This window comes from Petromyzon marinus, chromosome 17, assembly GCF_048934315.1.
Source record: "Petromyzon marinus isolate PM22_M1 ecotype Great Lakes invasive population chromosome 17, UKy_Petmar_22M1.pri1.0, whole genome shotgun sequence".
Lineage (NCBI taxonomy): Eukaryota > Metazoa > Chordata > Hyperoartia > Petromyzontiformes > Petromyzontidae > Petromyzon > Petromyzon marinus.
In genome coordinates, this window is record NC_133683.1 from 22,713,455 (window position 1) to 22,741,174 (window position 27,720).

Genomic DNA, 27,720 nt, shown 5'->3' on the forward strand with positions numbered 1-27,720 from the left:
TCACCCCAGAGGAATACGGGAATGGGATTTGAACACATGCCCTTCAAACCTTCGAGTTGAGTGCTTTACATACAGTTCTGACTGGGGATATACTGTATGTATCGTACCTACAACACATATAAAACATGTGTGGCATGCCTTTGGTGTTCTCAAAGTGCTCAGAACTTTTTCCAAGCATGTAACATCAGTGCTTTGAACAGAGGTGTGTCCGGGCACATAGCCATGAACCAGGATGGCATTTATTGATGCGCAAATGCAGCCAATGCGAATGTATAACATGTTGCTCGCGGTCCTCACATGCTTGTCAGAATGCATTTGTCTCTCTGCAATTCCCAGGGAGTTGAGAAGGTTATCTCCCTCACCTGCTGTTGCGTAAGACTGAAACTGTGGGGGTATGTGCAATAGTGCAAGGAGGCACGCTCTCTCCTCGTGTGCTCGGGGTAACAGCCTTTACCTGCTACACAGACCGTGCAGTGTCTGCCACCCCGAGACATGTTTTGCAAGATGGGGCTATGGGCACACATTACGAGATTTATCATGAACACATTGCTTGTACTGTAGTTGGTTTGGTCCCATCTCTAGCACATTATATGCTGCTGAGCATGTTTTTAATGATGCTTCTTTACCTAGGAAAACTTCACTGCGTCTCATGACCCAATTTCAGGAAGGTCGCGGCAGGTTTGTTTCTGCAATAAGGTGCGATTATTGCTTCATAATATTCCAATTTAATAATTTGTGGGTATTTTTTCTAATGTGGACCATGAGGCCGGTTACACAATGGCTGACTCTTGGGATATAAACTGTCGCTGGGAGTCAAACTCAGGTCGCTAAGTTCACAACACAGTGCACTACTCACTGCACCACCGCTTCGTTCACCACGCTGTGTGCTAGCCGATCGAGTGGCCAGATGGCCCTGTCCAGCCACTCAGTGGTACTGACGGAGAGCGTGAGCTGTGTCCACGGCCATGTGCCAAGGTTCACCTGTTGCGGTTCCTTTTCAAAAGTCAGTTCTGGCCTCACTTGAAGTTTACCTCTCAGGCAACTTTTGTCCCCAAAAGTATTTTTGAATAAACTTCTCAGGTACACATAGAGGGTACATATATGGGAATTTGCCACCCGTATAGACACAATGTGAAGGGAAATTATTATTACCAACGTTTTATATTTTGAACCGGCTGTGCCGTGTGTTTTGAAATATTGAGGTTTTTTTTTACAGAATTCGAAAAAAAAATCTCTTCTTGTTATTTTGGTTGCCGGACCTCTGCTCTAGGGACGAGGGTGGGGAGAAAAAGGAGGGGCTGGGGTGCCGAAGGGGAGGGGCTGGGGTGCCGAAGGGGAGGGGCTGGGGGACCGAAGGGGAGGGGCTGGGGGACCGAAGGGGAGGGGCTGGGGGACCGAAGGGGAGGGGCTGGGGGACCGAAGGGGAGGGGCTGGGGTGCCGAAGGGGAGGGGCTGGGGGACCGAAGGGGAGGGGCTGGGGGACCGAAGGGGAGGGGCTGGGGGACCGAAGGGGAGGGGCTGGGGGACCGAAATGCCCGAATGATTGATCTTAAAAATGAATGCCCACTATGCACTGAGGCCACCTTTCTCCCTCCTCACTGCTTCGCGAGCACCCAGGCCTCGGGCTTGTGTCCACAGAATATCTGTGTCCCGCTTCCCTCTTTATGTCGCTCGCACTCTGTCCTGGGCTCTGTGTTTGAGAAATGAAACCCCCAATGCCCACTGGAGTAGAAACCGTGATGGGGTTCCCCCAGGCCACTCCTTCGACGGCCTCCAGGAGAGTGTGGAGGAAGCCTTGGGGGGCAGGCGCAGTGCAGGCACTGCGGTTGAACACACACACACACGTACAGGTTGTGGGGTGGAGGTGGGGAAAGCTGAGTGGCGTTGACCGCACAGTTACTGATGATACAAGGGCACTGTGAGCTGTGGGGCTTTAAGCACGAGCTTTTCAGGTCTCTGCTGCAGCCATTTATCGTCCATCCACTGCTGGATGAGGAGGAGCTGCACCACGTCGAGTGGATTATTTGATCGCACTTCGCTCCGCTGGTCAGTGCGGGTTGATGTGAAGGTGGTGGAGGGGGGGGGGGGCATGGACCCACAACTACAACGGTGGGATTCTGGTGCAGGGCTGCTCTGCTGCCCCACCACGCACAGAACAGGGCCCTGTGAGAACGAGCGAGCGCTACACAGGGGTTCAACACTGCTTGGATTCCGAGATCTGACGAGATCGGGCGCATTGCGGGTCATTTGGTAAGAGAGATGTTTGTTCTGTTTGTGCATAAACAGCGTTGTTATGTAGAATCAAAAGCCTGCTCAGTCTAAGGAGCTATTTATTTGTTTTGTGTTTGATGAAGCGGTGTCATTGATTTGGCAAACTAAACTTATCCAGTTAATCTGCAAGGAATCAAGTTGACGAATGCAAGGAGGTTTTTTTTCGGGATTTAATAAAAAAAACTGTATTTCGAAAACAAGGGTTAGGATAGGTTCATTGTGCGTCGTTTGTTCCTAATATTGTCTCTAACTTGTGAACTTTGGAGTGTAATACGGCTGGGTAATTCAGTAAGAGTACGGTGAGACTCCTGGAATGGTAATACGTTGAGTCAGTTGCTACAAACCACCGTTCCTCTTGGGCTGACAAAATGACCAATTTTCTTTCTTCCATATGGACATGAAGCGACTTGGAAGCTGACTGGGCGAGCAACTCCCCCAGTTGGGGATGAACACTGCCCCCATGCTCGCCTCATCATTGGGCATTATTTGTTGCACAGTAAAACAAAAATAATTCAAGAGATGTTTGCGTATGCATTTCTGTACACACGAAGTAATGTAACCTGGAGTTTAGAATTTGTAGTGCTTTTGAGTCATGCTTGTATGTAAGGAGGGACGACTTCTGTGTAAAGTAATAACGTTTGTCAAAATGGGAATCTGTGGTTCCTACGGATTTGAGGTTGCATTCACATATTTTACTCTGTTTGCCCACGATCAATTGCTTTGCATATTCTGCATGGAAGAGAACGTTTTTTTGTTATTTTGATACAAATGTGTAAATTATTTGCGCTATAAGGTAGGGCATTGACTCAAATATCGCCTGTTATATTTTTGTTATTTTAAGGCCACATTGTTTTTGACAAATGCATTGAATTGTATATTAATATCGCACTGTGCTTCCTTATCATTTAATTAAATACCGTACCGAAACTTCCAACCATGACACTGATCTGATGACGTTCAAGATAATTATGGAAATTTATGATTTTTAGGGTTGATAATAAATGGGATTACTGAAATATTTTTGGAATAACAAAAAAGGCAGAGGCGCAGGTATGCAATTGCTTGCTCACGACACTGCTGGTGGAATGGTCTCGACCAGAGGGAGCTCTCGAGCACCCCTCTTGAGGGTATTTTTGGCCTACTCTGGCCATGCTGTGCAGACATTTATGAAATTCTGGGAGTAGCCACACTTTTACCGCACCACATGCAACCGGCCGATTGACTCAACTGTGGATTACCCAATTATACTGCTGGGTTGCTTCAACTGCCACGCCAGGAGATCGAACTGGTGACCTCTAGATTGCCAGTGTAGTAACAATTACACCGCAGCATAATTTTAATTGTAAGAATATGGGATTGTGGCTATTGTCCCCCTGCTAATCGAACGTGTTGGGCATTCTAAGTGTTTCCTGCACTATTGATAAAATGTTACTGTAAGTTTCATAAAGTAAAACATTACGATTTGCATTATTTTGTCAATCCACTGCTGGATGAAGCCCCCCCCCCCCCTCACCCATGCCGTGATCGCCATGGGGAGTTTACTTGTTCATTTGTTGTGTTATGTTGGTTTTTTAGTTGTTCCCTTGAAGGGCTGAGCATTTAATTGAAGAGTTTATTTTAAGCAGAGTGTTTTTTGTGATGTACAATTTTCTTGCCGGTCCACTTGATGCTTTGTTGGTAGAAAGAGCCCATGAAATTATTTCTTCCACTGCTGTGGTTGTGGCGAATATTCAACCTAGGTATTCTAAACAGCAGGACACATTATTCTGATACAACGGGGTGCTAGCCCAATGAGCCATACGGCTGCTCTTTGCTTAATAGTCAATAACGGCGCGATAGTGACTCGCGGTCGCTGTAGTTATCTGCTATTCAAATGCCATTTACACTAAAGCAGTTTACCATGCTGTGCAGAATGATTGTGCGATTATTGCGAGAGCAGGAAGTCGCTGATTGAAAATGTGGGACGTGATGCGTGTTCAGTGACAACATGAAACTGTGGAACATGATGCGTGTTCAGTGACAACATCAAGCTGTGGGCATGATGCATGTTCAGTGACAACATGAAACTATGGGACATGATGCATGTTCAGTGACAACATGAAGCTGTGGAACATGATGCGTGTTCAGTGACAACATGAAGCTGTGAGGCATGATGCGTGTTCAGTGACAACATGAAGCTGTGAGGCATGATGCGTGTTCAGTGACAACATGAAGCTGTGAGGCATGATGCATGTTCAGTGACAACATGAAGCTGTGGAACATGATGCGTGTTCAGTGACAACATGAAACTGTGGGGCATGATGCATGTTCAGTGACAACATGAAGTTGTGGAACATGATGCATGTTCAGTGACAACATGAAGCTGTGGAACATGATGCATGTTCAGTGACAACATGAAGCTGTGGAACATGATGCATGTTCAGTGACAACATGAAGCTGTGGGGCATGATGCGTGTTCAGTGACAACATGAAGCTGTGGAACATGATGCATGTTCAGTGACAACATGAAACTGTGGGACATGATGCATGTTCAGTAACAACATGAAGCTGTGGAACATGATGCATGTTCAGTGACAACATGAAACTGTGGAACATGATGCATGTTCAGTGACAACATGAAACTGTGGGGCATGATGCATGTTCAGTAACAACATGAAGCTGTGGAACATGATGCATGTTCAGTGACAACATGAAACTGTGGGGCATGATGCATGTTCAGTGACAACATGAAGCTGTGGGACATGATGCATGTTCAGTGACAACATCAAGCTGTGGGGCATGATGCGTGTTCAGTGACAACATCAAGCTGTGGAACATGATGCATGTTCAGTGACAACATGAAGCTGTGAGGCATGATGCATGTTCAGTGACAACATGAAGCTGTGGGACATGATGCATGTTCAGTGACAACATGAAGCTGTGGAACATGATGCATGTTCAGTGACAACATCAAGCTGTGGAACATGATGCATGTTCAGTGACAACATGAAGCTGTGAGGCATGATGCGTGTTCAGTGACAACATGAAGCTGTGGGACATGATGCATGTTCAGTGACAACATGAAGCTGTGGAACATGATGCATGTTCAGTGACAACATGAAGTTGTGGAACATGATGCGTGTTCAGTAACAACATGAAGTTGTGGAACATGATGCATGTTCAGTGACAACATGAAGTTGTGGGACATGATGCATGTTCAGTGACAACATGAAGCTGTGGGACATGATGCATGTTCAGTGACAACATGAAGTTGTGGGACATGATGCATGTTCAGTGACAACATGAAGCTGTGGAACATGATGCATGTTCAGTGACAACATGAAGCTGTGGAACATGATGCATGTTCAGTGACAACATGAAGTTGTGGAACATGATGCGTGTTCAGTAACAACATGAAGTTGTGGAACATGATGCGTGTTCAGTGACAACATGAAGCTGTGGAACATGATGCATGTTCAGTGACAACATGAAACTGTGAGGCATGATGCGTGTTCAGTGACAACATGAAGCTGTGGGACATGATGCATGTTCAGTGACAACATGAAGCTGTGAGGCATGATGCATGTTCAGTGACAACATGAAGCTGTGAGGCATGATGCATGTTCAGTGACAACATGAAGCTGTGGAACATGATGCATGTTCAGTGACAACATGAAGCTGTGGGACATGATGCATGTTCAGTGACAACATGAAGTTGTGGAACATGATGCATGTTGAGTGACAACATGAAGCTGTGGAACATGATGCGTGTTCAGTGACAACATGAAGCTGTGGAACATGATGCGTGTTCAGTGACAACATGAAGCTGTGGAACATGATGCATGTTCAGTGACAACATGAAGCTGTGGAACATGATGCATGTTCAGTGACAACATGAAGCTGTGGAACATGATGCATGTTCAGTGACAACATGAAGCTGTGGAACATGATGCATGTTCAGTGACAACATGAAGCTGTGGAACATGATGCGTGTTCAGTGACAACATGAAGCTGTGGAACATGATGCATGTTCAGTGACAACATGAAGCTGTGGAACATGATGCATGTTCAGTGACAACATGAAGCTGTGGAACATGATGCGTGTTCAGTGACAACATGAAGTTGTGGGACATGATGCATGTTCAGTGACAACATGAAACTGTGGGGCATGATGCATGTTCAGTGACAACATCAAGCTGTGGGGCATGATGCATGTTCAGTGACAACATGAAGCTGTGAGGCATGATGCATGTTCAGTGACAACATGAAGCTGTGGAACATGATGCATGTTCAGTGACAACATGAAACTGTGGAACATGATGCATGTTCAGTGACAACATGAAGTTGTGGGGCATGATGCATGTTCAGTGACAACATGAAACTGTGGAACATGATGCATGTTCAGTAACAACATGAAGCTGTGGAACATGATGCATGTTCAGTGACAACATGAAGCTGTGGAACATGATGCATGTTCAGTGACAACATGAAGTTGTGGGACATGATGCATGTTCAGTGACAACATGAAGCTGTGGAACATGATGCATGTTCAGTAACAACATGAAGCTGTGGAACATGATGCATGTTCAGTGACAACATGAAGCTGTGGAACATGATGCATGTTCAGTGACAACATGAAGCTGTGGAACATGATGCATGTTCAGTGACAACATGAAACTGTGGAACATGATGCATGTTCAGTGACAACATGAAGCTGTGGAACATGATGCATGTTCAGTGACAACATGAAGTTGTGGGACATGATGCATGTTCAGTGACAACATGAAGCTGTGGAACATGATGCATGTTCAGTGACAACATCAAGCTGTGGGACATGATGCATGTTCAGTGACAACATGAAGTTGTGGAACATGATGCATGTTCAGTGACAACATGAAACTGTGAGGCATGATGCATGTTCAGTGACAACATGAAGTTGTGGAACATGATGCATGTTCAGTGACAACATGAAGTTGTGGAACATGATGCGTGTTCAGTGACAACATGAAGCTGTGGAACATGATGCATGTTCAGTGACAACATGAAGCTGTGGAACATGATGCATGTTCAGTAACAACATGAAGCTGTGGAACATGATGCATGTTCAGTGACAACATGAAGCTGTGGAACATGATGCATGTTCAGTGACAACATGAAGCTGTGGAACATGATGCATGTTCAGTGACAACATGAAGTTGTGGAACATGATGCATGTTCAGTGACAACATGAAGTTGTGGGACATGATGCATGTTCAGTGACAACATGAAGTTGTGGGGCATGATGCATGTTCAGTGACAACATGAAGCTGTGCGGCATGATGCATGTTCAGTGACAACATGACGATGTTGTAATGTTTGTGTGTTTATCCCCCTCTGTGTTGTCGGCACTGTTGCTGGCGGCGTTTGTTCACGGGGGGACACGTAACTCGTTTGACTCTCATAATACAAAACATTTTGGGCCTCTAATGAAGCATCCCCCTCACCATCCGATGACTTGATGGTTCGGCGTTGTGATTCCATAAAAAAATCTATTCAAAATATATATTGTGGTGCAAATCAGAGAGACATAGTGACGTTAGAATATGAAGTGAGATCGATTCGACCTGGCGACTTGTGGATTTGCGAGTGCGCTGACGCTCATCAAGGTTGAGTCCGAACCGCACTGCCCAGAGTCTCGAGCTCGGCCGTTCGTGGCCGGGTCAGAGACGGAGCCCCCTGGTGGCGCCTCTGGGCTCGACCGGCGACAATTGGGGGACAGCAGCACCCCCCTCGCCGCTGTGTTGGTGCCCCCTGCCGGCCGTCACGAGGAAGCGCAACTCCGCTGTCTTTCGTACGGCTCATTCGATGGCAGAGCAACAACTCTCAATTCCATAGTAGAGGTTCAACGGGACATTATTTAATATTTACGCGATCTAACCTCTGGTGAAAGAGATTGGCCACTTTCTTTAAATCGCCAGCCTCTGTCCGCGCAGCAGTAAACGTGGCACGCCACAGCGGCAAGATGGCTCGGCACGCCCGTGACTTGAACCTTTCACTCCGTTTCTTCACTCGCGCGGGGTTGACACCAACCTGACGAGTGACCTTGTGGGTCTCGTGAGCAGTAGTCGGGCTTGTTTCACAAATACTGCAGAACCAACCACGTGTAGCCTCAGCCGGCCCAATGGCAAACCTGTTTACGCACAGGGGTCGACCATCCACGTGATAGTACTATCCTGCAGCAACTCTGAGTTGTCGAGTTGTAATCATCTTAGTAACTTGGTGGGTGATTTGGCTATTTGCGTGTTTGTGCACCGCACCCGTCCGACCTTTGTCTTCAATTTGGCGATGTTTGCACACCGCTCCAGGTACTCAGTTGAGGCTGAGTCAACCCAGGGGATGCCCAGACACTCATCACTGGTGTTGGTGTTCCAGTACCGCTCCATGCTCTCAGACACGAGGCTGTTTGATGAACAAAGAGATTGTGTGGGGTTCATTACGGCCTTCCAAGAGGATTTAGTGTGCTGATCTTAAAGGTGCATTGAAAAATGTGATACTCTGACTGATGCTCCTGTTGTTTGTGGAGTGACTCATGCAGCCAGCTGTGGCTCTAGGGTTTTGTTGTTACATGTTATTTATGTAGTTTATTGTAAAAAATTCGGTCACAGTTCCTATGATCACTGTTACATTGCATTTATGGCTTTATTTTGGTGATTTCTAAAAGTTTTTTGGTTTGGCCATGTTTTTGTTGATTGTTGTACGGAGTTAGACTGATGGTCTTAATCTAAGTTTTCTTGTTGCTGTTGACTTGCATCCCACTGGGATTTTTGCACAAAGCGTTGGTGTACGGTGCTATTTCAGGAATAGTTTGATGTTTTTTTCCTGGATTTTCTGTTTGCACATGCACAAAGTCACTTTAAGATGTTTTTCTTGTTCGTGTTTTTGTGTTTTTTTGTTTGTTGTGGTTGCACCCGATTCAAGAGCCGAATGGCTCACAGGGCTATACCAAAATAAATGAAACTATGAAAACTATGAAACTATGTAATCATAAACGTGTAACTTGTGTGCCGCTGGCCAGGGCGATGAACGTGTCCACACCTCAATATGTACGTGTGGGGTCGGCTGCTTTGTGCTGCGTTCGGCTCGCTGCGATATTCACGCAGCAGCCACCCGAGGTCCATTCCCGACCACGGCTAACAGTGGCGGTGATATCAGAAGCGATCCCAGGGGCCTTCCCTCGGTCGACTCAGCTTTTATTGAGTATCCAAAGCAGTGTATGGACATCGGCACGTGGGGAACACGAGGGCCATTAAAGGTGTTCGCGAACAGCACTTGCCCCCAAGTCTGTTAAAGGCTACACGGGGGATCTTTGTCTTCGTTGTTGGCACATGCGCCAACACATGCGTCCGTTTGTGTGTTTCCATTCGCTCATTTCCTTGTGAGGTCGAAATCGCGAAAAGAGACGAGGCTCCCTTAGCGAGCAGGCGTATCTGCTTATGCTTCAATGCACTTGCAGCTTGCTCAGTGACAGGCACACGACGTATGGCACTGCTAAGGCAAGTTTTTTCGACCCAATAAATTTGGTCCATCTCCCTTGCATCACTTATTTTTTACGTGTTATGAAAAAGGGTCATTGCCCGAAACGTCACCGATATACTTTTATTTTTAAGACCACAGTGTTATTGACGAATCCGTTGAGTCCCCCCCCACTTAATTCTTGTAGAATTGTGCATACAGTGAGAGAAAAAAGTATTTGATCCCCTGCTGATTTTGTACGTTTGCCCACTGAAAAATAAATGATCAGTCTATAATTTTAATGGTAGGTTTATTTGAACAGTGAGAGACAGAATAACAACAAAAATCTAGAAAAACGCATGTCAAAAATGTTATAAATTTATTTGCATTTTAATGAGGGAAATAAGTATTTGACCCACTCTCAATCAGAAAGATTTCTGGCTCCCAGGTGTCTTTTATACAGGTAACAAGCTGAGGTTAGGAGCACTCCCTTTAGGAGTGTGCTCCTAATCTCAGCTCGTTACCTGTATAGTCACCAAGAAAACAATTGGTAACACACTACGCCGTGAAGGACTGAAATCCTGCAGCACCCGCAAGGTCCCCCTGCTAAAGAAAGCACATATACATGCCCGTCTGAAGTTTGCCAATGAACATCTGAATGATTCAGAGGACAACTGGGTGAAAGTGTTGTGGTCAGATAAGACCAAAATGGACCTCTTTGGCATCAACTCAACTCGCCGTGTTTGGAGGAGGAGGAATGCTGCCTATGACCCCAAGAACACCATCCCCACCGTCAAAGATGGAGGTGGAAACATTATGCTTTGGGGGTGTTTTTCTGCTAAGGGGACAGGACAACTTCAACGCATCAAAGGGACGATGGACGGGGCCATGTACCGTCAAATCTTGGGTGAGAACCTCCTTCCCTCAGCCAGGGCATTGAAAATTGGTCGTGGATGGGTATTCCAGCATGACAATGACCCAAAACACACGGCCAAGGCAACAAAGGAGTGGCTCACGAAGAAGCACATTAAGGTCCTGGAGTGGCCTAGCCAGTCTCCAGACCTTAATCCCATAGAAAATCTGTGGAGGGAGCTGAAGGTTCGAGTTGCCAAACGTCAGCCTCGAAACCTTAATGACTTGGAGAAGATCTGCAAAGAGGAGTGGGACAAAATCCCTCCTGAGATGTGTGCAAACCTGGTGGCCAACTACAAGAAACGTCTGACCTCTGTGATTGCCAACAAGGGTTTTTGCCACATAGTACTAGGTCATGTTTTGCAGAGGGGTCAAATACTTATTTCCCTCATTAAAATGCAAATCAATTTATAACATTTTTAACATGCGTTTTTCTGGATTTTTGTTGTTGTTATTCTGTCTCTCACTGTTCAAATATACCTACCATTAAAATTATAGACTGATCATTTCGTTGTCAGTGGGAAAACGTACAAAATCAGCAGGGAATCAAATACTTTTTTTCCCTCATTGTAGATGTCTGTGTCTATATGTTTTGTATGTTTGTATGTATGTGTCTGTATGTGTTTGTATGTTTGTATGTATGTGTGTTTGTATGTGTCTGTATGTGTCTATATGTGTCTATATGTGTCTATATGTGTCTGTATGTGTGTATATGTGTCTGTATGTGTTTGTATGTATGTGTCTGTATGTGTCTGTATGTGTTTGTATGTTTGTATGTATGTGTCTGTATGTGTCTGTATGTGTGCATGTCATTGCATCCCGGGCGTGGTGCTGGCCACCCACCTCCTCGTGTTCCGTCCCGGCCTTTACAGGTGCAACTTGCAAACAGCACTTGCCCAAAACAGTCTGTTAAAGTCTATACGGGGGATCTTTGCCTATAGATCTGTATGTATATGTCTGTGTATAGGGTGTGCTTGACCACATCGCTATCAAAAGGACGCAGACCCCTAAACCACATCCACACCCAACATCAACAACAACTACGTGCACACACAGATGCAAAGCATATGCACGCACTTGGAGAGAGGGACATGCTGCATACAAGCGAGACACTGATATAACAAAGACAAATACACCTAAAGAAATAATACATACAAATGCAGATACAACGTAGTCGTTTTACACAGTCACCCACGCATAACAACCACTGCGAGGGCAATACCAGCACCGTTTCGGCAAACAGAATTGGAGGAATAAATCCGCGTGACACACACAGACAGACACGCATTGAGAGAGACGCGCACACACATCGACTGAGACAAAGACGGAGGGGACAGATACACAGAGGGGCACGTGAGACTCTGCGCCTCGATGCAGCGTCACAAGCTGCTGCTGCTGCTGCTGGCGCTGCTGCTGCTGGAGACTGTGGACGCCGCCGAGAGAGATGAAGCCGGTGAGAAACCTGCTGCGTGGACGGATACGAGCACGTGCAGAGCCACAGTGTGCACTGGGTACATTTGAATATATCTGCCGATATGCATTCGTATGTGTACGCGTGTGTATGTGTACACGTGTGTATGTGTACACGTGTGTATGTGTACACGTGTGTATGTGTACACGTGTACACAAAGGTCGTGATCTAAGCGTGGCTTCTCCCACTCCAGCGCTGTCCTCCAGACAGTCTCGTTCCTTCACCTGATGAAGGCCGCTTGTGTTGTGGCCGAAACGTCGTGATTTTTTGTTATTTTATTTTCACCTACGTGACTTTACCCAATAGAACCAAAGAGTATGGATCCTAGCAGTCACGAAAGCTTTAAATCTAGAATTATTTGTGTCTGTCTCAAGATACATGTCGAACATACAGTAACTTTGCAAAAGTCAAAATGATCGTGAGCATCTTTGTGGAGAATCAAATGCACCACCTTCACGTCTCTATCCCTTTTTATCCACGTGGAGGGGGAGATGTGTGATGTATGAGTGCCGTCCGTCTATTTTGTCCCAGAATAGTTAATGAAGACCGACACGTTTTAATGTGGTGTGAGTTAACTTTACAATCCTACATCGGTAATGTTTGTCAGCATCTGGCAGCCAGTGGAAATCAGATTACACTTCCACAAAAAGATGGCATGTAAAGATAGATGTAACCCCAACACCCTAGTCGCAGGGGCATGTGATTAGGCGATCGTAGGATTATTTATCCTACTCAGATGGTGATATATTAAGTTAAATAATTACCACTGCTGCAAGATATAATGAGAGCAATATCCCTGTAGCTCTCATTCGTGTGTCTCTCTACAATGTAGCGAGAGTGTTTCATTTGGCAGCCGTGATCTGTCCGGTGAAGGAATAAAACATCCCTCAGGCAGTTTCCATATCTCGTGATCTTGCGATGTAACAATCCATAGAGCACCTACACACGAGCAGATTTCATTGCTCCATCTCCTTGGTGGTCACCCTCTGGGATTTGTTCTCTCCATTGACTGGCAATCCGTCGTTCGTCTCGCCCACTGGCCATCACTGTCTTCTAGCCATGACATCTCCTGCCCAAGCCCACGTACTTTTCTTAACCCGTCAATATTATGTCTATAACCTGCATGTCTTCTCTAATTCCGTGTATTCCTCTTTTTATCTCCCGATGTAAACCTAATAACGCAAATCGCCATTGCCTCTTTGTGTGTTTTCCAGCCTTTGTGCCATATTCTTTGTAAATTTCCACGTTTCTGGTGGATATTTTACGTAGGGTTACTAAACATTTTTTTTGCATTGCTGGTAACTGCACGAATACAACGAGTACAAAAAACCCGGTCACTGGTTTGCCGCAAATATACAAATGTCTAGAGAAACAAACATAACGTGTTTACCTTCTTTGCTGAGAAATTATGGGAGCTGCCACACGAGTGTATTGGTTAGCACGCTGAACTTGCAGTTCAGAGGTCGCAGGTTCAGTTCTATCTGCCGGCGTGGCGGCTGAAACGACGGTGCCAGCTTCTCAAACTGCCCTGCCGCTCTCCCCACAGCAGTGGCCACGGGGCCACCACAGTTATGTCGGTCGGCAGGTCCCTGTGGTTGGATAAAGCATGAGGTGCACACACCTCTTGCTATTCACATGTCACTGGATACCGTTATCCGTTCTTGATTTTCAGAACCAATAATCGATTCTCAAAGTTGGCCCAACATTCCATGTTTACTGGGCTGCTGTTCTTTCCCATTTCACGTGATAATGGCGACATCATAATAGCTACGTTGTCGGCAAATTTGAGACGGGTTGTGTTTTGTACATTTGCACGTGTGCTTTTCCCAGCATACATGCCAACATTGGGCCAGCTTTGATTGACTTTGGACGAACGTTGGACCAACGTCAAAGAACGTTGTTCCTATAGTTACATTTCCACTGGATTTCGTCTCATGTCACTGAATAACTTGGGCTTTCTAATCATTGAGGTCTTTCTTTTCTCCCCTAGTGACGCAAAAAACAAGACCGCATTGATATTGAACCTGCTATTTAATGTGTCTATGAATGTATACTGTATGTGTGTATACAGCTGCCCTTCAGTGTTCAGGGTCCCGGCTCTATGAAGTCACGTGCTCTTGGGAAGGTGTTGGCCATTATGAATTCAACATGAGCTTCGCATATCGGTAAACACGACATGACCATTATGAAACAACCCCAATGCAGCCATTATGAACCCGAGTCTGCCATTATGAACCACACGTCACTATGAACTCAACATAGCCATTATGAATATCTGACAGAGATGCCCAGACCCAAGGCTCGACCCTGAATCTCTGCAATGCTGGCTCATTGACTCAAACGTAGCCATTATAAACTCGACAAAGCCATTACAAATATCTTAAGGAGACAACCAAAAAAAGTTTCCTGAATTAACATTTCACACGATTGGGACAAGTGCCATTAGCGAGCATCTATGAAGGCCGGCACGGCATACAAGTGGGTGGTGTGGCCAGCACTTTGCTGGACCACCGTTTTCTCCCCAATACTGATGTTTACACACTGTCAGGGACTCATTTAACACTAAATCGACATAGAGGAGGCCCAGGACTGGTTCAGATATCACTTGCTACTGAGGTTAGCCTTGGCTGGGAATCAAATCCAGGATACTGGGTGCTTAACCACTAACTCCGCAAATCCCACACTTAAAAATAGCCACACACACACTCCCACTGCCTACAACCATCTATTTAGCCATTATGAACCACAAGCAACATGATGATATCTTTATCTTTGGAATTGTCTCGTTCCAGGCAACAGCAGGCATTTGCCTGCACGAGGCTCCACCTGCAGGAATTAGGTCAAGGCCGGGTTAAGGTTGAATGTCCTCTCGCCCCAAACCATGTGCACTACTATGTGCCACTGACCGTGACCTTGAAGCTGGCCTTGGCCTCAAACCTGACCCTGGCGATCCAAGTTAAAAGGGTGTTCTACCTCGAGAAACACAGTGAGTGATTAAATATTTTCACCATGCAAGGTGACCAAATCACCCGGAATGCAGCCAGCCTCGTCAGGTCTCGGGCTAAGCAGGCTTCAGCCGAGATATCTCTTGAATGGGCGACCACCACAAATAAGCGCGTCACATGGCAGCGAGGCTTCGTGGTGGGCAGCAGAGGGCAATGTCTATGCTCCCCAACCCGATATCACCAACCTGCACTTACCATCGCCGTAGTACGATAACCTCCACGACCCGCATGACGCGGGGCGCCCCTTGTCCAGTAGTGGATTTGCATGAAGGGCTGTAAAAGTACAACTACCATATTCTGTGTGGGGTACGTACAGTATATTTACGTATTAAAAAGGGGCATGGGGGAGCACACCTGTGATCCAGCTCTTCGGAGACGAGAGTTGGTGGATCGCGAAGAATTATGTTAAACTACTGATCTATTTGGGCATCGAGGTGGCCTAGAGATGGCAGTAGAGCATGTGGCTTTTTGGGCCTGTCTGTGTAGACTTTGAGTGTTATTCTTTTGTATGTATGGTGGTGGGTTTTGCCAGGTACTCTGGTACATACTAATTTTGAGATATAAGTCTCGGTTTGTGCCAGTTGCGTAGTGATAATAATACACCACTCAAGAGAATGTATTTACATGTATAGTTCTCCCCTCTTCTGGAATTGAGAGATATTCTGCTCCCCATTATAAGTCTCGGTAATTTGTATCTCAGAGGTGGCAGTTCTTCCCTCGACACACAAAATACTCCTTTAACAAATAATTAGCCAAATATCCCAATGCAGGACACTTTTGAGAACGAGTCTTGAAATTCGGTTCCTCATTCTGGGATAAATTACATCATTATCATTCGTATTATCAAGATCCCCATATACAGGACACAATTCGCATCTCTGCTGCAACATTTTGACAAATCCCGAGGTGCCCACTTCACACTTTTACTGGCCGTTGCACAACACAAAACTTACTGCCAAACACGGCAACTCAGACAACCGGATCTGAGTCAGCAACCCCAAAGCATATTTCTGCACCGGGCGCACCACATCCACTGCACTTCTCGCTGTGGTCTGTGGCTACTAGTTACGTGCCACCTTCTCCAGTCTGCGTGCGACCTGAACAACATTCGGTGAGAAACTAAGGGTGTAAAAAATCAGGTTACTGTTGAACAGCCGAACAACTGTTGAAAGTGAGCAGTGCTTGGCTGCCGACCAGAGACCGTCGATGTTGAGGTTGTAGACATCAGGAATTCGGGTCCGATGGTGTCGAAGCTGGAGTTCTGCACGTCGTCAGAGCTGCGGGTGACATTGAGACCAGGATCCGTGTTGGAGAGTTTGGGGGCTTGTAGAATTCGCTCCGTTGGTTGGCACATCAGCTTCCCCGATCGGGCCCCTAGGTGCCAACGAGGGGCAACTATGTGAACGCTGATATATTTCCCACCGCCACATTGCATTAGAGAACATGCGCAGGTTAAATACATATATTATTCAAACTCTTAATAAAATGTAGTGGGTTTAGACAGGACACGCCATGGACAGAAAGGTTTATGGCTGATGGACAAAAATTAAAAGGGAGTGGCATGCAAGGAATGGAACCCGTCCAAATGTACATCCATTGAGGAGATGGAGCGATAAAATCGGTTAATGTGCAGGTGCTACGTGGATTATTACATTGCAGAGGTGGCGGCTGCTACTTCATCCAGAAGTAGATTGTATGATTGACCACGCTGCGGTGGCATGTACATGATGTATATGTATGAGACCTTCAGGAACAACCCATAGAAGTCAGGGATACGTCTGATGAGTAGCCGGTGGATTTGTAGACTGTTTTATCCCTTTAAGATAAACCTTAGGACCAGCGCACCGTGTTGCTACGAATGCCACAAAGTGAAAATATAGACGTTAAGAAATGACGGTCAAAACGTTATATGACGTCCATATTAATTAATTAATTATAAAACAGAATGCTACATTCATAAATAAAGGTGAAATGTGTTTAAAACAAGCTATATGAGCAAATAGTAATTTGTGTTGTTTTCGATTATATGGACAAAGGCCAAAAAAGTTTAAGCTGAGATGTTAACTTTTAGATTTTTACGGTTGGCTATGTCTGGTGTGAAAGAAGTTCAGTGTAGATAAATATATTTAACACTCTTTAATGGTTAAATATTCGATTGGTTAACTGAGGACATTTTCTGATTATTTGGTTCTAACACTTTGTTTTGTATCCCCAACCAGTCATAGTAGAGGCTCCATGTCATGTGACCGCAAGGGCGGGGCCTCGTCAAGGCTTGCTGAGAGCTGATTGGCTGCCGCCGGACACACGGGGGCTGTCGGGTCACCTGGTCTACCAAGTTGCCGTGACAACCATGCCACGTGGTGCTGCCACGACTGCTGCTACTGCCACGTGGCACTTTACACGACCTATCGGAGCTAAACCTGGCAGAGTTAAACCTGACACAGTTAATAATCCTGACATAGCTCAACCTGACAGAGCAAATACATTTAAACCAGCTATAGTTCAACCTGACATAACAGTTAAACCTGACACAGAAGAAAGTGACATCGTGGTGAAACCAGCGATTGATAAACTGGATATATCAGTTAAATCCGCCGTGGAGAAACCTGCCAAGTCGATGCTTCAAACACCTGCCACGTCGAGAACTCCTGCCACAGAGGTCAGTTAATCATAACGGTGTCCATGTTGAAGATGATGATTCATTGATGTTAAAATGATGAAGATGTTGATTATGATGATACCGATGTTGTAAAATTATCGTGATGTGAATGACATTGATGATTAAGAATATTTTTATATTGACGTTTTGATGCACATTCGATTAGCACGGTTGGTTACGCACAGTGCGAAATAAGTTCAACATATATACATGTTAACAACCATGCTGTTGATGCATTTTGTAATATATTTATTTTAAAGCTATGTAATTTACCAGCTACGTTACTGTTTTATGAGAATTGTTGTTCAGGTGGTGGTGGGCATTTGACAATACTTCAACACACTAGTCAGCGTGATCCGGTGAAGGCGAGGATTACAAACGTGGGGGAGCACCGGACTAACGGTGGCGACGACGCGTTGACGCGCACACTCTGGCAGATGCTGCTCCTGTCACGAGCTCCCTCTCTACTCGTGGATGACCTCCCCCTGGGCGAGCGCGCCTGCGTCCGCGTGCGCGCTCGCCCGGACGGTGCCTCCATGGGGGGGCCCTGGGGTCCGTGGAGCCACGCCGCATGCTCCTGGCCCGCCCACATCACGGGTCAGCATCCACTAGCCCAGAACTAAAAACAATGATAACCCCCATCACTCAGCACGAGCCTCAACCACTAACAGCAATAACCCCCATCACTCATTACTAGCCCTGATACTAGCCTCAACCACCCGTCATCACCCAACACTTGCTCTGACAATAGCCTCAACCACTAACAATAACCCTCATGATTCAACAACAGCACTCAACACTATGCCTGACGTTAGCCACAACCACTAACAATAACCCCTATCACTCAACACGAGCACTCCACACGTGCCACAGCCACTCACAATAAACCCCCACCACTCAAACACTATCCCTGGTCGTGTTACTGACATGCACAGCCACTAACAATAACCCTCATTGCTCAACACTTGACGTGACACAAGCACTAAAAACGACCACAATTTGAATCCAAAGGCTGCCCTGATCAATAATGCAATTGTGTTAACCGTAAAAATACGCGCCGTATGCTTCATAGTAGGCGATTGTGTGCTGGCGTCATGCCCAAAATTGGCCAAATTAGAAAATTGGATTATACATAGCAATCATTGCCTCCTACTGTGAAAACTAGCAAGGGCCCTCCTGAATAAAAGGCATGAGACTCGGTGAGGCCCATAAGGGTGATCACCATCGACACTTTGTGGGGCAGAGGAGCGACGCTCACAACAATGGGTGGAGTGTCGGGTGGTTAAAACGCAGCAATTTGACAGGGTGGGGAGCACATCTCAGTCAGTCAACCCATGGCACCTGGGTCTGTCACGTGACTTCCTGTCAGCAAGCCTTTCTACACTGCACTTGGCCTTAAAGTGCACCTAGCTTGGCACAAGCACCGTGGTGACTTCACCGCCACTTAGTGGCAAATGGCGGTTGTTGTTGTTCGGGCTATGTATTAACTAGTCCCTGTCGTGGGAATGTGTGATTTATATCAAATGGGCTCATTCCTGCCAATTCACAATTAGCGCTGCTCCATTGTTCAACGGAGCGCAGACATATTTCACGTTGACGGGAAGTCATTATTACATTGGCAATGTCGGTCAAATAATGAACGCTTAAAATCGTCTGTGTTGTCTGCAACCTCAGACCTGCTGTCCCTTCTCTGCTTCACGCGGGACCTGACCTCGTTAGCCTGCGAGTGGAGGGTGGAGACCATCCTGAACCTCACGTTCACACTAACCTACCACTCCAGGTACTGCACACACATCTGTGAACAAGGACCTGGAAATGCCACACACAAACAACGCCGTGCGGGATATTTGACCACACCATACCACGCGGGTGTCAGTGCGGGTTGCTGGCGAGGCGCATACACATTCAATTAGAGTACAGCGCAATAATCTATTGGGCTGCAATGCCCTCCACTACAAGTTTAATACCCGAATACGTATATGCATGTACTGTATGTTGAACTTCTTTCACACCGTACCTAGCCAACCGTGCTAATTGGAAGCGTGAGGAACCACAGACAATGGCGAATGCAGCCAGGCAGCGCCAACCCCCCTCCCCCCAAGCTCTGCAGGCCTCTATATATATTAAGATGTTGTCGGCTAATGAATGAGTGTTCATGCATGTGTGAGGGAACCGGAGTATCTAGAGAAACCCCACAGTGTGCGATGGGGGGCACAGCTCTATCCCATGCATATGGAAGAGGTGGATTCTGCACTTTGGTGTATCGGCCTTCTCCTAGTTGGCCAAGACATGGCTCCTCGGTGCTCAGGGGAAGGAAGTTTGACGCACCTGATCACACCGACCCCGCCTCCACAGTGCTGGCTTGCAGGCCATGTGCATAGCTACTACCGCCTAAACATGTGGCTGAAGAAGACAGCATATATAGATTGTTAAATGACAAACAATTGAATGGCCATGGCATTGACCAATTCTCTTCTTATGTGTTTTATGCTGTGTATAAGCTAACATGTTTTATAACGTTAAAAGGTTATTTATTACTTGCTGCATCAACGATGAAGACAAAGACAAAAATAAGTATATTAGTTGTTCTGTTGTATCACCAACTACAATTGTATTTTTCACACTTCAAGATGGGCTTTGTAAATAATACATTATTGATAATGATGCTGGTAATAATTAGGGCTCACTCCCTGCTCTTACCTCTACAGAGGTAACATGGAATCTTTGTCTTTGCAGTGCTGGCAGCATGCCGTGCGCCCCAAACCTACCATCGTCACAGTTCGCCTCCTGTTCCCTTCCTCCTGCCGCCACTTCCGATCCTGTGAGGGCCGAACTGCGAGCGGAGACGTGGGATTCAACCTGGAACGTGGCGACCTGGGGTCCGGCACTGCTCAGACACGCGGGTAAACATGCGGCTACTAAGCCTACAACTATTGTGATACACCTGCACTGTATTCCACTACCACGCACGCACCCAGTATTATAAATGAACTAATGGTACATGTGCAACTGGGTTGAAGTGATGGAACAAGTGGTTAGTTCACTGCGCCGTGAACCTGGCTAGTGAAATATGAAGTGGTTGTGGAGAGCCAGACAAGCGGGGTAAAGTATGGCCATACACCTCCCATGCCAAAACTTGCAGGGAGGCCTTAATCCAGCAGCAAATTGACTAAGGGCACGTACAGTTTTTTTCAATGCATACATGCCAACATTACACATGCAATCATTCGTATACCTGCTACTACGACTGTTACCCCTTGAAATATAAATGCAACCTCTACTATACATGCAAACACTCATGAATCATGCCACCATCACTTATACAACCAATAACACACATCCAACCACTATTGCAACTCTTTCCCTCTCAGTACAGACACATCCTCCAGGTCACGTGACCTTGCATGCGGGAACAAGCAGTGGCACACTGGACGTCACGTGGTCATCACCTGACCCGAGGCTGACCAATCACCTTCGCTATGAGATCGGATACACCGATGCAGGGGGAGAGGCCCATTGGAAGGTGAGACACAGCCATTGGGAACCTGAAACATGCACCTTCAACCCCACATGGACATTGCGAATCCGAGAAAGCCATTATGAACTCGACATGTGCACTAATGAGAAATACCCACAAGCAGGACTTAACTCCAGAATCTCAGTGCTTCATGGACATTTTGAATCCAGAGGCACAGCCAAGGCCAGCACCTCCGTTATTCTGACACGGCCATTTTGAAACCTAGGCTTTCGCAACCAATATCAACCATTACATAGTTTTTTTCTAACCCAAAAAACTCCCCCTATATGATTATGAAACCTTATGAGACAGACACCTATGCCTGTGACTCAAACCAAGGACCCTCGGTGTCTTCAACAGACCCAACATGAGCCCCTCGGACTCGGGTCCCTCAACATTTTGACGGTGGTCGTGAGCGAGTGAGCAGGTCGTTCCCGTGGAGGCGTCCACGCAACTGGAGATGTCGGGTTTGAGTCCGGGACGGGGCTACTGGGTCAGGGCTCGGACCCAGCCCAGCAGCTTCTTGTACCGCGGCTCCTGGAGTGGCTGGAGCAGAGCGCGGCTGGGGACGGCTTCGCCTCAGCACGGTTTGTCCATGCGGGACCTTGGGCTGATGGGAAGATGCAGCTTAAAAAAAAAACAACGAGTGTTAAATTACGTTAGTTTTCAAAACAACATCAATTCACAACAGTTTATGTCTCTTCCTGAAACGCTGTAAGATATTTCCCGCGGCCAATATCCGTTTTTAAATTCCCCGGCCTTGCCACCATTGGCTAAACATCGTTGACTCTCACAATGCACCCCGCGTAGTCGCGTAGGTGCAGTTTTAGGTGACAATAGTTGTAGTCTTGGATCCCACAATGCTCCGAGCGCGATGGTGTATTCATTTTAACAGAACCGTTCGTTGATGTCACCAGTGTGTGGTGGCACTTCTAAAGTCATTGACTACAAACTTTTTTCACTAACCGAACTTCATATGCGTGTTGGAAAGCCCACTTATTAATTGTCAAATCAGTTATTGTTTTGACTGCTTGCCAATACATTGTAGACCAACCAATGATTCGATATCACATGTTAGATTGTTAACAATTCAACAATGAGATGCACAATAAAGACAAGCCTGCAGACGAATGGGTTTCAGATTAGAGTCTTGATTGAGACTCATGGAGAATGGATTTGTGTGTCTCTGCCTCCACAGACATGAGGTCTTGGTCACCTTACCTTGCGGTAGTCTTGTTTATTGTGGCGGTGGTCGTGATTCTCTTTGTGACAAAGACAAAGCTTCAGAGGTAATGTAACACACACAAAGAAAAAAGTATACCCATGAACACACACAACATGCTCTTATACAATAAAGACATACAAAGATCCCCCGTGTAGCCTTAACAGACTGTAGGGGCAAGTGCTGTTAGCGAGCACCTATGAAGGCCGGAACGGTACACGAGGGGGTGGGTGGCCAGCACCACGCCCGAAAACACATACACACACATTCAAAGTTACCTCTCTCACCTTTCTGCCCCCATCCCCACGCTGCAGACTCAAGGCTCGCCTCTTCCCTCCGGTCTCCGCCATCGACTTCCCATTGAACCGCCTCATGTCAGAGTTCAGTGACACGGTCCAGGTTTGCGAGTACACACCTACTTACTCGATGTGTTTCACAGCAAACACAGCCCTCGGGCTTTTTCGATGCCTGTATCTTACTTGTAACTCTGCTATTGCTACTATAATGATCATTACTACAGCCGCTCTTGTCTCTTAATCTTCTAATCTGTCTGCTCCACGTTTCTAAATCACTATCACGGTGATTATTACAATATCCCTCTCATTGTCTGTTGTCTCATTATACATCTACTATTGCTATTATCGATGCCCTTATGGCATCTTTTTCATCACTCCATCGGGAGTTGCGCGTCTTGATTTTAACTCGAACGTCTCTGGGGACGTGGTCCAATCCGTCTCACCTTGCATGCATCTGCCTCACCGCGTGGTGTCCTACGCAGCCTCCTCACCCACCTCCTCCTCCCTCCCATCCACCTCAGAGCTCTTCCTTAATCATCTCTTTCCTACCTCGTATAACCCAACTCAACTCAAGAAGCCTGCCACCCCTCACCGTACATGGCATTGCAAGTCGAGACCAGGGCTCTTTGGCGACACTACATTTTCCGGCGGCCCACCGCGTGACATTGCATGTCACGGGTAGAGACTTTACGGTGTCGCATGGGTGTTGTGACTTCGAAAACGCCTGATCATCTCTACCTCTTGTTTCTCTTCGTTTTCATCTTGCTCGTCTCTGATCTCTTTGTTTCCAGGTCTCGTCTCTCTCGTTTATCTTTCCCTCTCTTTCGTATCACTCATCTGCGTCGCTGTTGAGCCACAGTTTGCAGTGGGCTACTCCCAGAGCCCTCGTGGACCTCATGTGGCTGGCTGCCAGTCTTCCAGTTGAAGAAGCAGGTGCGCGCGTGGATGAGTTCTCCTTTCAATAATCGCAAACTTCTCCCCCACCCCACCCGCCTTGCCGATTCCTTAAATGCAGGGCTGTGCAAGGGAAGTTTCACCCGGGTTTCCGGAAGACACGGAGGTCGGCGCTTGCCCCATCGAAGTTGTGTCCGAAGTCGACTCCCAGAGGCCGCTCCTCCACCCCCGCGAGGGCGTCAGCGGCGGCGGCGCCGGTGCCGGCGGAGGCGACGACGGCGACGACGGCGACGATTGCTCGCCGTCGACTCGCGATCCACTCGCCTCCCCCAAGCAAACGGCCATCCGAAGGGCCGCCACAGTGGGCGCTCGCAAACGCAGGGTGGACAGCGGCTTCTCTGAAGGAGACACGGCATCTGACTCTGGGGAGTCGGACGCCGCTCGAGCCAATTTAGGCGAATCAGATTCGGTTGTAATGGATTTTTCTCAGCCGGGATTGGCAGAGCTCGATTATTCGGGTTCATGTGAAACGTATTGGCTTCATGCAGAATTGTTTGAGCTCGCTTGTGCGAAAACAGACTTGTCTCGGACAGATTTATTTAATCCGAATGCAGCTGAATTTGATTTGCATCCACCAAATTTAGCTAAACCAGAGTCATCTCTATCGGGCTTAATAGAGTCAAACGGGATGAATTCAGAAACAACTCAATTAGAACTGGTTGAATCTGATACACTCAATCCATATTGGGAATATAAAATGAACTTCGAATCAAATTCAGTCAGAGCTAATGAAATTGATCCAAGCTATGATCAAGCTGATTCAGGTGCATTAGAGTCACTTCAATTTGATTCAACGCAACTCAATGAAATTGAATCATATTTACCTGAATCTAGTTTATCTGAACCAAACACAGGTGATCCAGTTCTCTCTGGATTGGATTCTAAAACACAAACCTCTTTTCCATGTGGAATTACATCCAACGCCTCCGTTCCATGCCCAAACCCGGTGACTTTAACCCAGAATGACGGGTCAGTTCCTCCACACACAGGGCAGTATCAGGTCCCCCACAATGCCCTGCAGTGCACTCACCGCCCCCAGGTCTGGCTCGTGTCGGACCCTGAAGGCTACGTCATCATCCCTCACCACCTACTTTCAAACCTCGGCTGCTTAAATCCCAGCAGTCTCAGCAGTCTCGGAGATTGCGCTCTGCAATGTCCTCAACTCAATGCGGGTCTTGCCCCGAGCGAGGGAGATATGCCCACTCCAGGCTATGTCAACATGAACCTCCAGCCCACAACTTGACGTGGAGAAAGTTTCGGCTCCTCCAAGTGACTGGGTCTCGGCATCCAGGGCAGGGAGGGATGTTGCGCCCATCCACCGCTGGGCAGATTGGGAGGTACAGTGATTCAAGTTTAGACACCCCCCCCCCCCCCCCAACTTAAAGCTCCTGCGCTTGACACTGACATTGGTGGAGAAGGGATGAGCAGATCATAGACTATTTTAAGAGTGAGAAGTATGCATTATCATTGTGTACTTTTTAATATTCACATAAATTCCTTCAGTAAATAGACATTCACTTTGCTATTGTAGTATTTCATTTAGCCCAGTTCTCAGCTTTCCCTGCCGACAGAGCTCTTTCCGCTGTTTGCATAAAAAATCAAGCTGCTGCACGCTGCACACACCCCGATGAGAGTGGCGAGGACTGGCGTTTTAGAAAACTGACCCACAGCTGAAAGACACCACACTCGAAGGTCGCTTCAGTCAAACTCAGTGTCGCTCGGTGGGACACTGCTTGGGGAGGCAAATATTGACATGTGAGGTATATTGGTGATCTCTATATGATTTGGTAATAGTGTAGGCTTTTTCCCCCCAATAAAATAACTGCTCTATTTTTGTCATTATTACTCATTGCACTCTGGACCATATTAAACCGCTGTGGTCCGGGCTTCTTCAACAGAGGATTAGCGCAACTACTCCAACTCTCTCCTGAGAATCCCCCTCGTGGCGATCAGACCTCGACATTGGCATTTACCTCCTGAACATATGCAAGCAGAGAGTAGCGTATCATTACAAGTCATAGATCAGTAGCTGTTTTTTACCTTTTAAAATAATCGCATTGTCATCTCATGTGGGGAATTGAACCCATGCATTGTATCTGGTTCGCGAGATCACCTGATGTTCCACCTTCACAGTTGCAGTGTTTACATGCAGTGTACGCCCCCACCATACTTCCGATTATCACGGTTGGCTACGTATGGTGCGAAAGAAGTTCAACATGCATACAAGTGCTGTGTTTTTATTGTGTGTGTATATATATAAACACGACCTGTATGTATTCTCTTTGTACACAGGTGTTGTACAAATTGTGGTTTATATCGTGGGAAGCTGCTGACTTATGGTTGTGACATGCACAAATTCTAATTGCTGGCAGATGTCGTTTATTTTTTACACAAAACTGATTCTCCAAAAAAATCCCCTTTCTTTTACCCAACGGCAAAAAACCGGGGAAATTCTGCCGTGCGACAGCGCCACACGGTCGTGGTGGCAGCTACTCGCACTGAGACAAGGAGCATAGATTAACAATACAACTCCCGTACTCGTGAACTCGCTGAGCAGAATGAAGACGACAGAAATATCTTCACGATCCGTGTGTTTACGAACTGTGGGTGACTGCAAGTCCCCCCACAACAAACGACGTGTACGATTGTTGACGCTCGGTTTTAATTGCCAAAGGCTCCAACAGCCAAACTCAAGTTTAACACGTCGGCTTTCGAGACCAATATCCATAGAGGTTTTTGGGTTTTTTGGTTACAGTGTTTTAAAACCGAAACAGGAGGACTTCACTAGCATCGTCAGGCTATCGCGGCTATCGCCTGATGATGCAAGTTGTAATTACTGGCGAAACGTCGTACTCGAATTGTAAATATTGTGGGTTTACTCTCCGACACACCGGTGTGCTATACTAGTAACGAATTCGCACGTTTTATTTACGCGACAACCCTTACTAATTGGCTGTATCGGGTGGTGGCGGGTCTAATGATGTATTTATATTTACGAAATCGAACCCGATGACCTCTATTATGGAGCCAAACTTAAGCGGCTTTATCGAAGATGCTCAAGTTGTGCGCTCTTGTTTCCAGCCTCGTAAAAACCGCTCCACCCTTTCCTCTCCCCGACCATGGAGCCGGTTTGCTGCCCCCAATTCCACAACTGTGGTGCCGCACCGATGGCTCTATGTCTGACCTCATCGTTTGAATGTAACGGACTAATAAGAGCTGTTTTGAAAAAAATAAACCATGCATATGTGAGGACTTATTTTACAACTACTTTTCTCTGCTCTCAACATGCATAGAACATTAATTACACATACAGTGTACAACTTCTTCCATACGGTGGATTACAGAATGAATGTAATATCAAATTCACCATGTAACGCAAAGTGTTGCATGACGGGAAAATACTATTCTTGTAATAAAGAAAACAGTGTAAGTTGTAAATAAGAGCGGTGGCAACTCTCCACGCTCTGGGGTGAGTTGCAGTGAAGTTGTTTGGCCCAGACAAAATAAAAAATAACGATAGTGCAATTAAACAATTTTATATGATGCTATACATACACGCGGTTATTGCTTACCTTACTCGAATGGGAGTTAACACGTCCACGGTGTCGTCTGTTTTGATTGCATCTTCATGGACGTGCTCGCTGACATGTTTGCAGTCACGTGGGCAGTGAGTCGCTGACCCTCTACGAGTGAGGAGCAGTTACAATCATCACTAAACCACGCCGTGCATAGCACCAGCACGCTGGACACATTCACCCGGTTAATCCGCTCGCAGATACTCGAGACGTAACAGTTCTATGGAAAGTGGGCAGTAAACGAGCGCTGCAGTGACAGAATAGAAAATCAGGCAGACAAAACCCCTCCGCTATAATCTGTCCCTCCACGTACAAATGTTCTTGACAAATCCCATCAGCCACACGGCCGTCGAAGGGGCGCGCAGACG

At 46.6% G+C, this 27,720-nt stretch overlaps 1 protein-coding gene across 2 annotated transcripts in view; it reads left to right on the top strand.

Annotated features, from left to right (window-relative positions):
• The window catches only part of LOC116943141 (thrombopoietin receptor-like), a 75,930-nt gene extending 48,904 nt beyond the window's left edge, over window positions 1-27,026 (top strand). Inside the window, exons 1-12 of one of the 2 annotated variants that reach the window (XM_032955721.2) lie at window positions 11,373-12,106; window positions 14,196-14,289; window positions 14,917-15,110; window positions 17,349-17,788; window positions 18,226-18,385; window positions 19,463-19,568; window positions 20,525-20,691; window positions 21,160-21,311; window positions 21,733-21,892; window positions 22,504-22,594; window positions 22,842-22,926; window positions 23,839-27,026. In XM_032955721.2, the coding sequence (XP_032811612.2) occupies window positions 12,025-12,106; window positions 14,196-14,289; window positions 14,917-15,110; window positions 17,349-17,788; window positions 18,226-18,385; window positions 19,463-19,568; window positions 20,525-20,691; window positions 21,160-21,311; window positions 21,733-21,892; window positions 22,504-22,594; window positions 22,842-22,926; window positions 23,839-25,020 (2,913 nt within the window). In that variant the 5' untranslated portion in view covers window positions 11,373-12,024 and the 3' untranslated portion in view covers window positions 25,021-27,026. Of the gene's footprint in view, window positions 1-11,372; window positions 12,107-14,195; window positions 14,290-14,916; window positions 15,111-17,348; window positions 17,789-18,225; window positions 18,386-19,462; window positions 19,569-20,524; window positions 20,692-21,159; window positions 21,312-21,732; window positions 21,893-22,503; window positions 22,595-22,841; window positions 22,927-23,838 lie in introns of those variants that run through there. The other variant, XM_076067734.1, reaches the window with a different exon arrangement.
• Window positions 27,027-27,720: the final 694 nt, after the last annotated feature.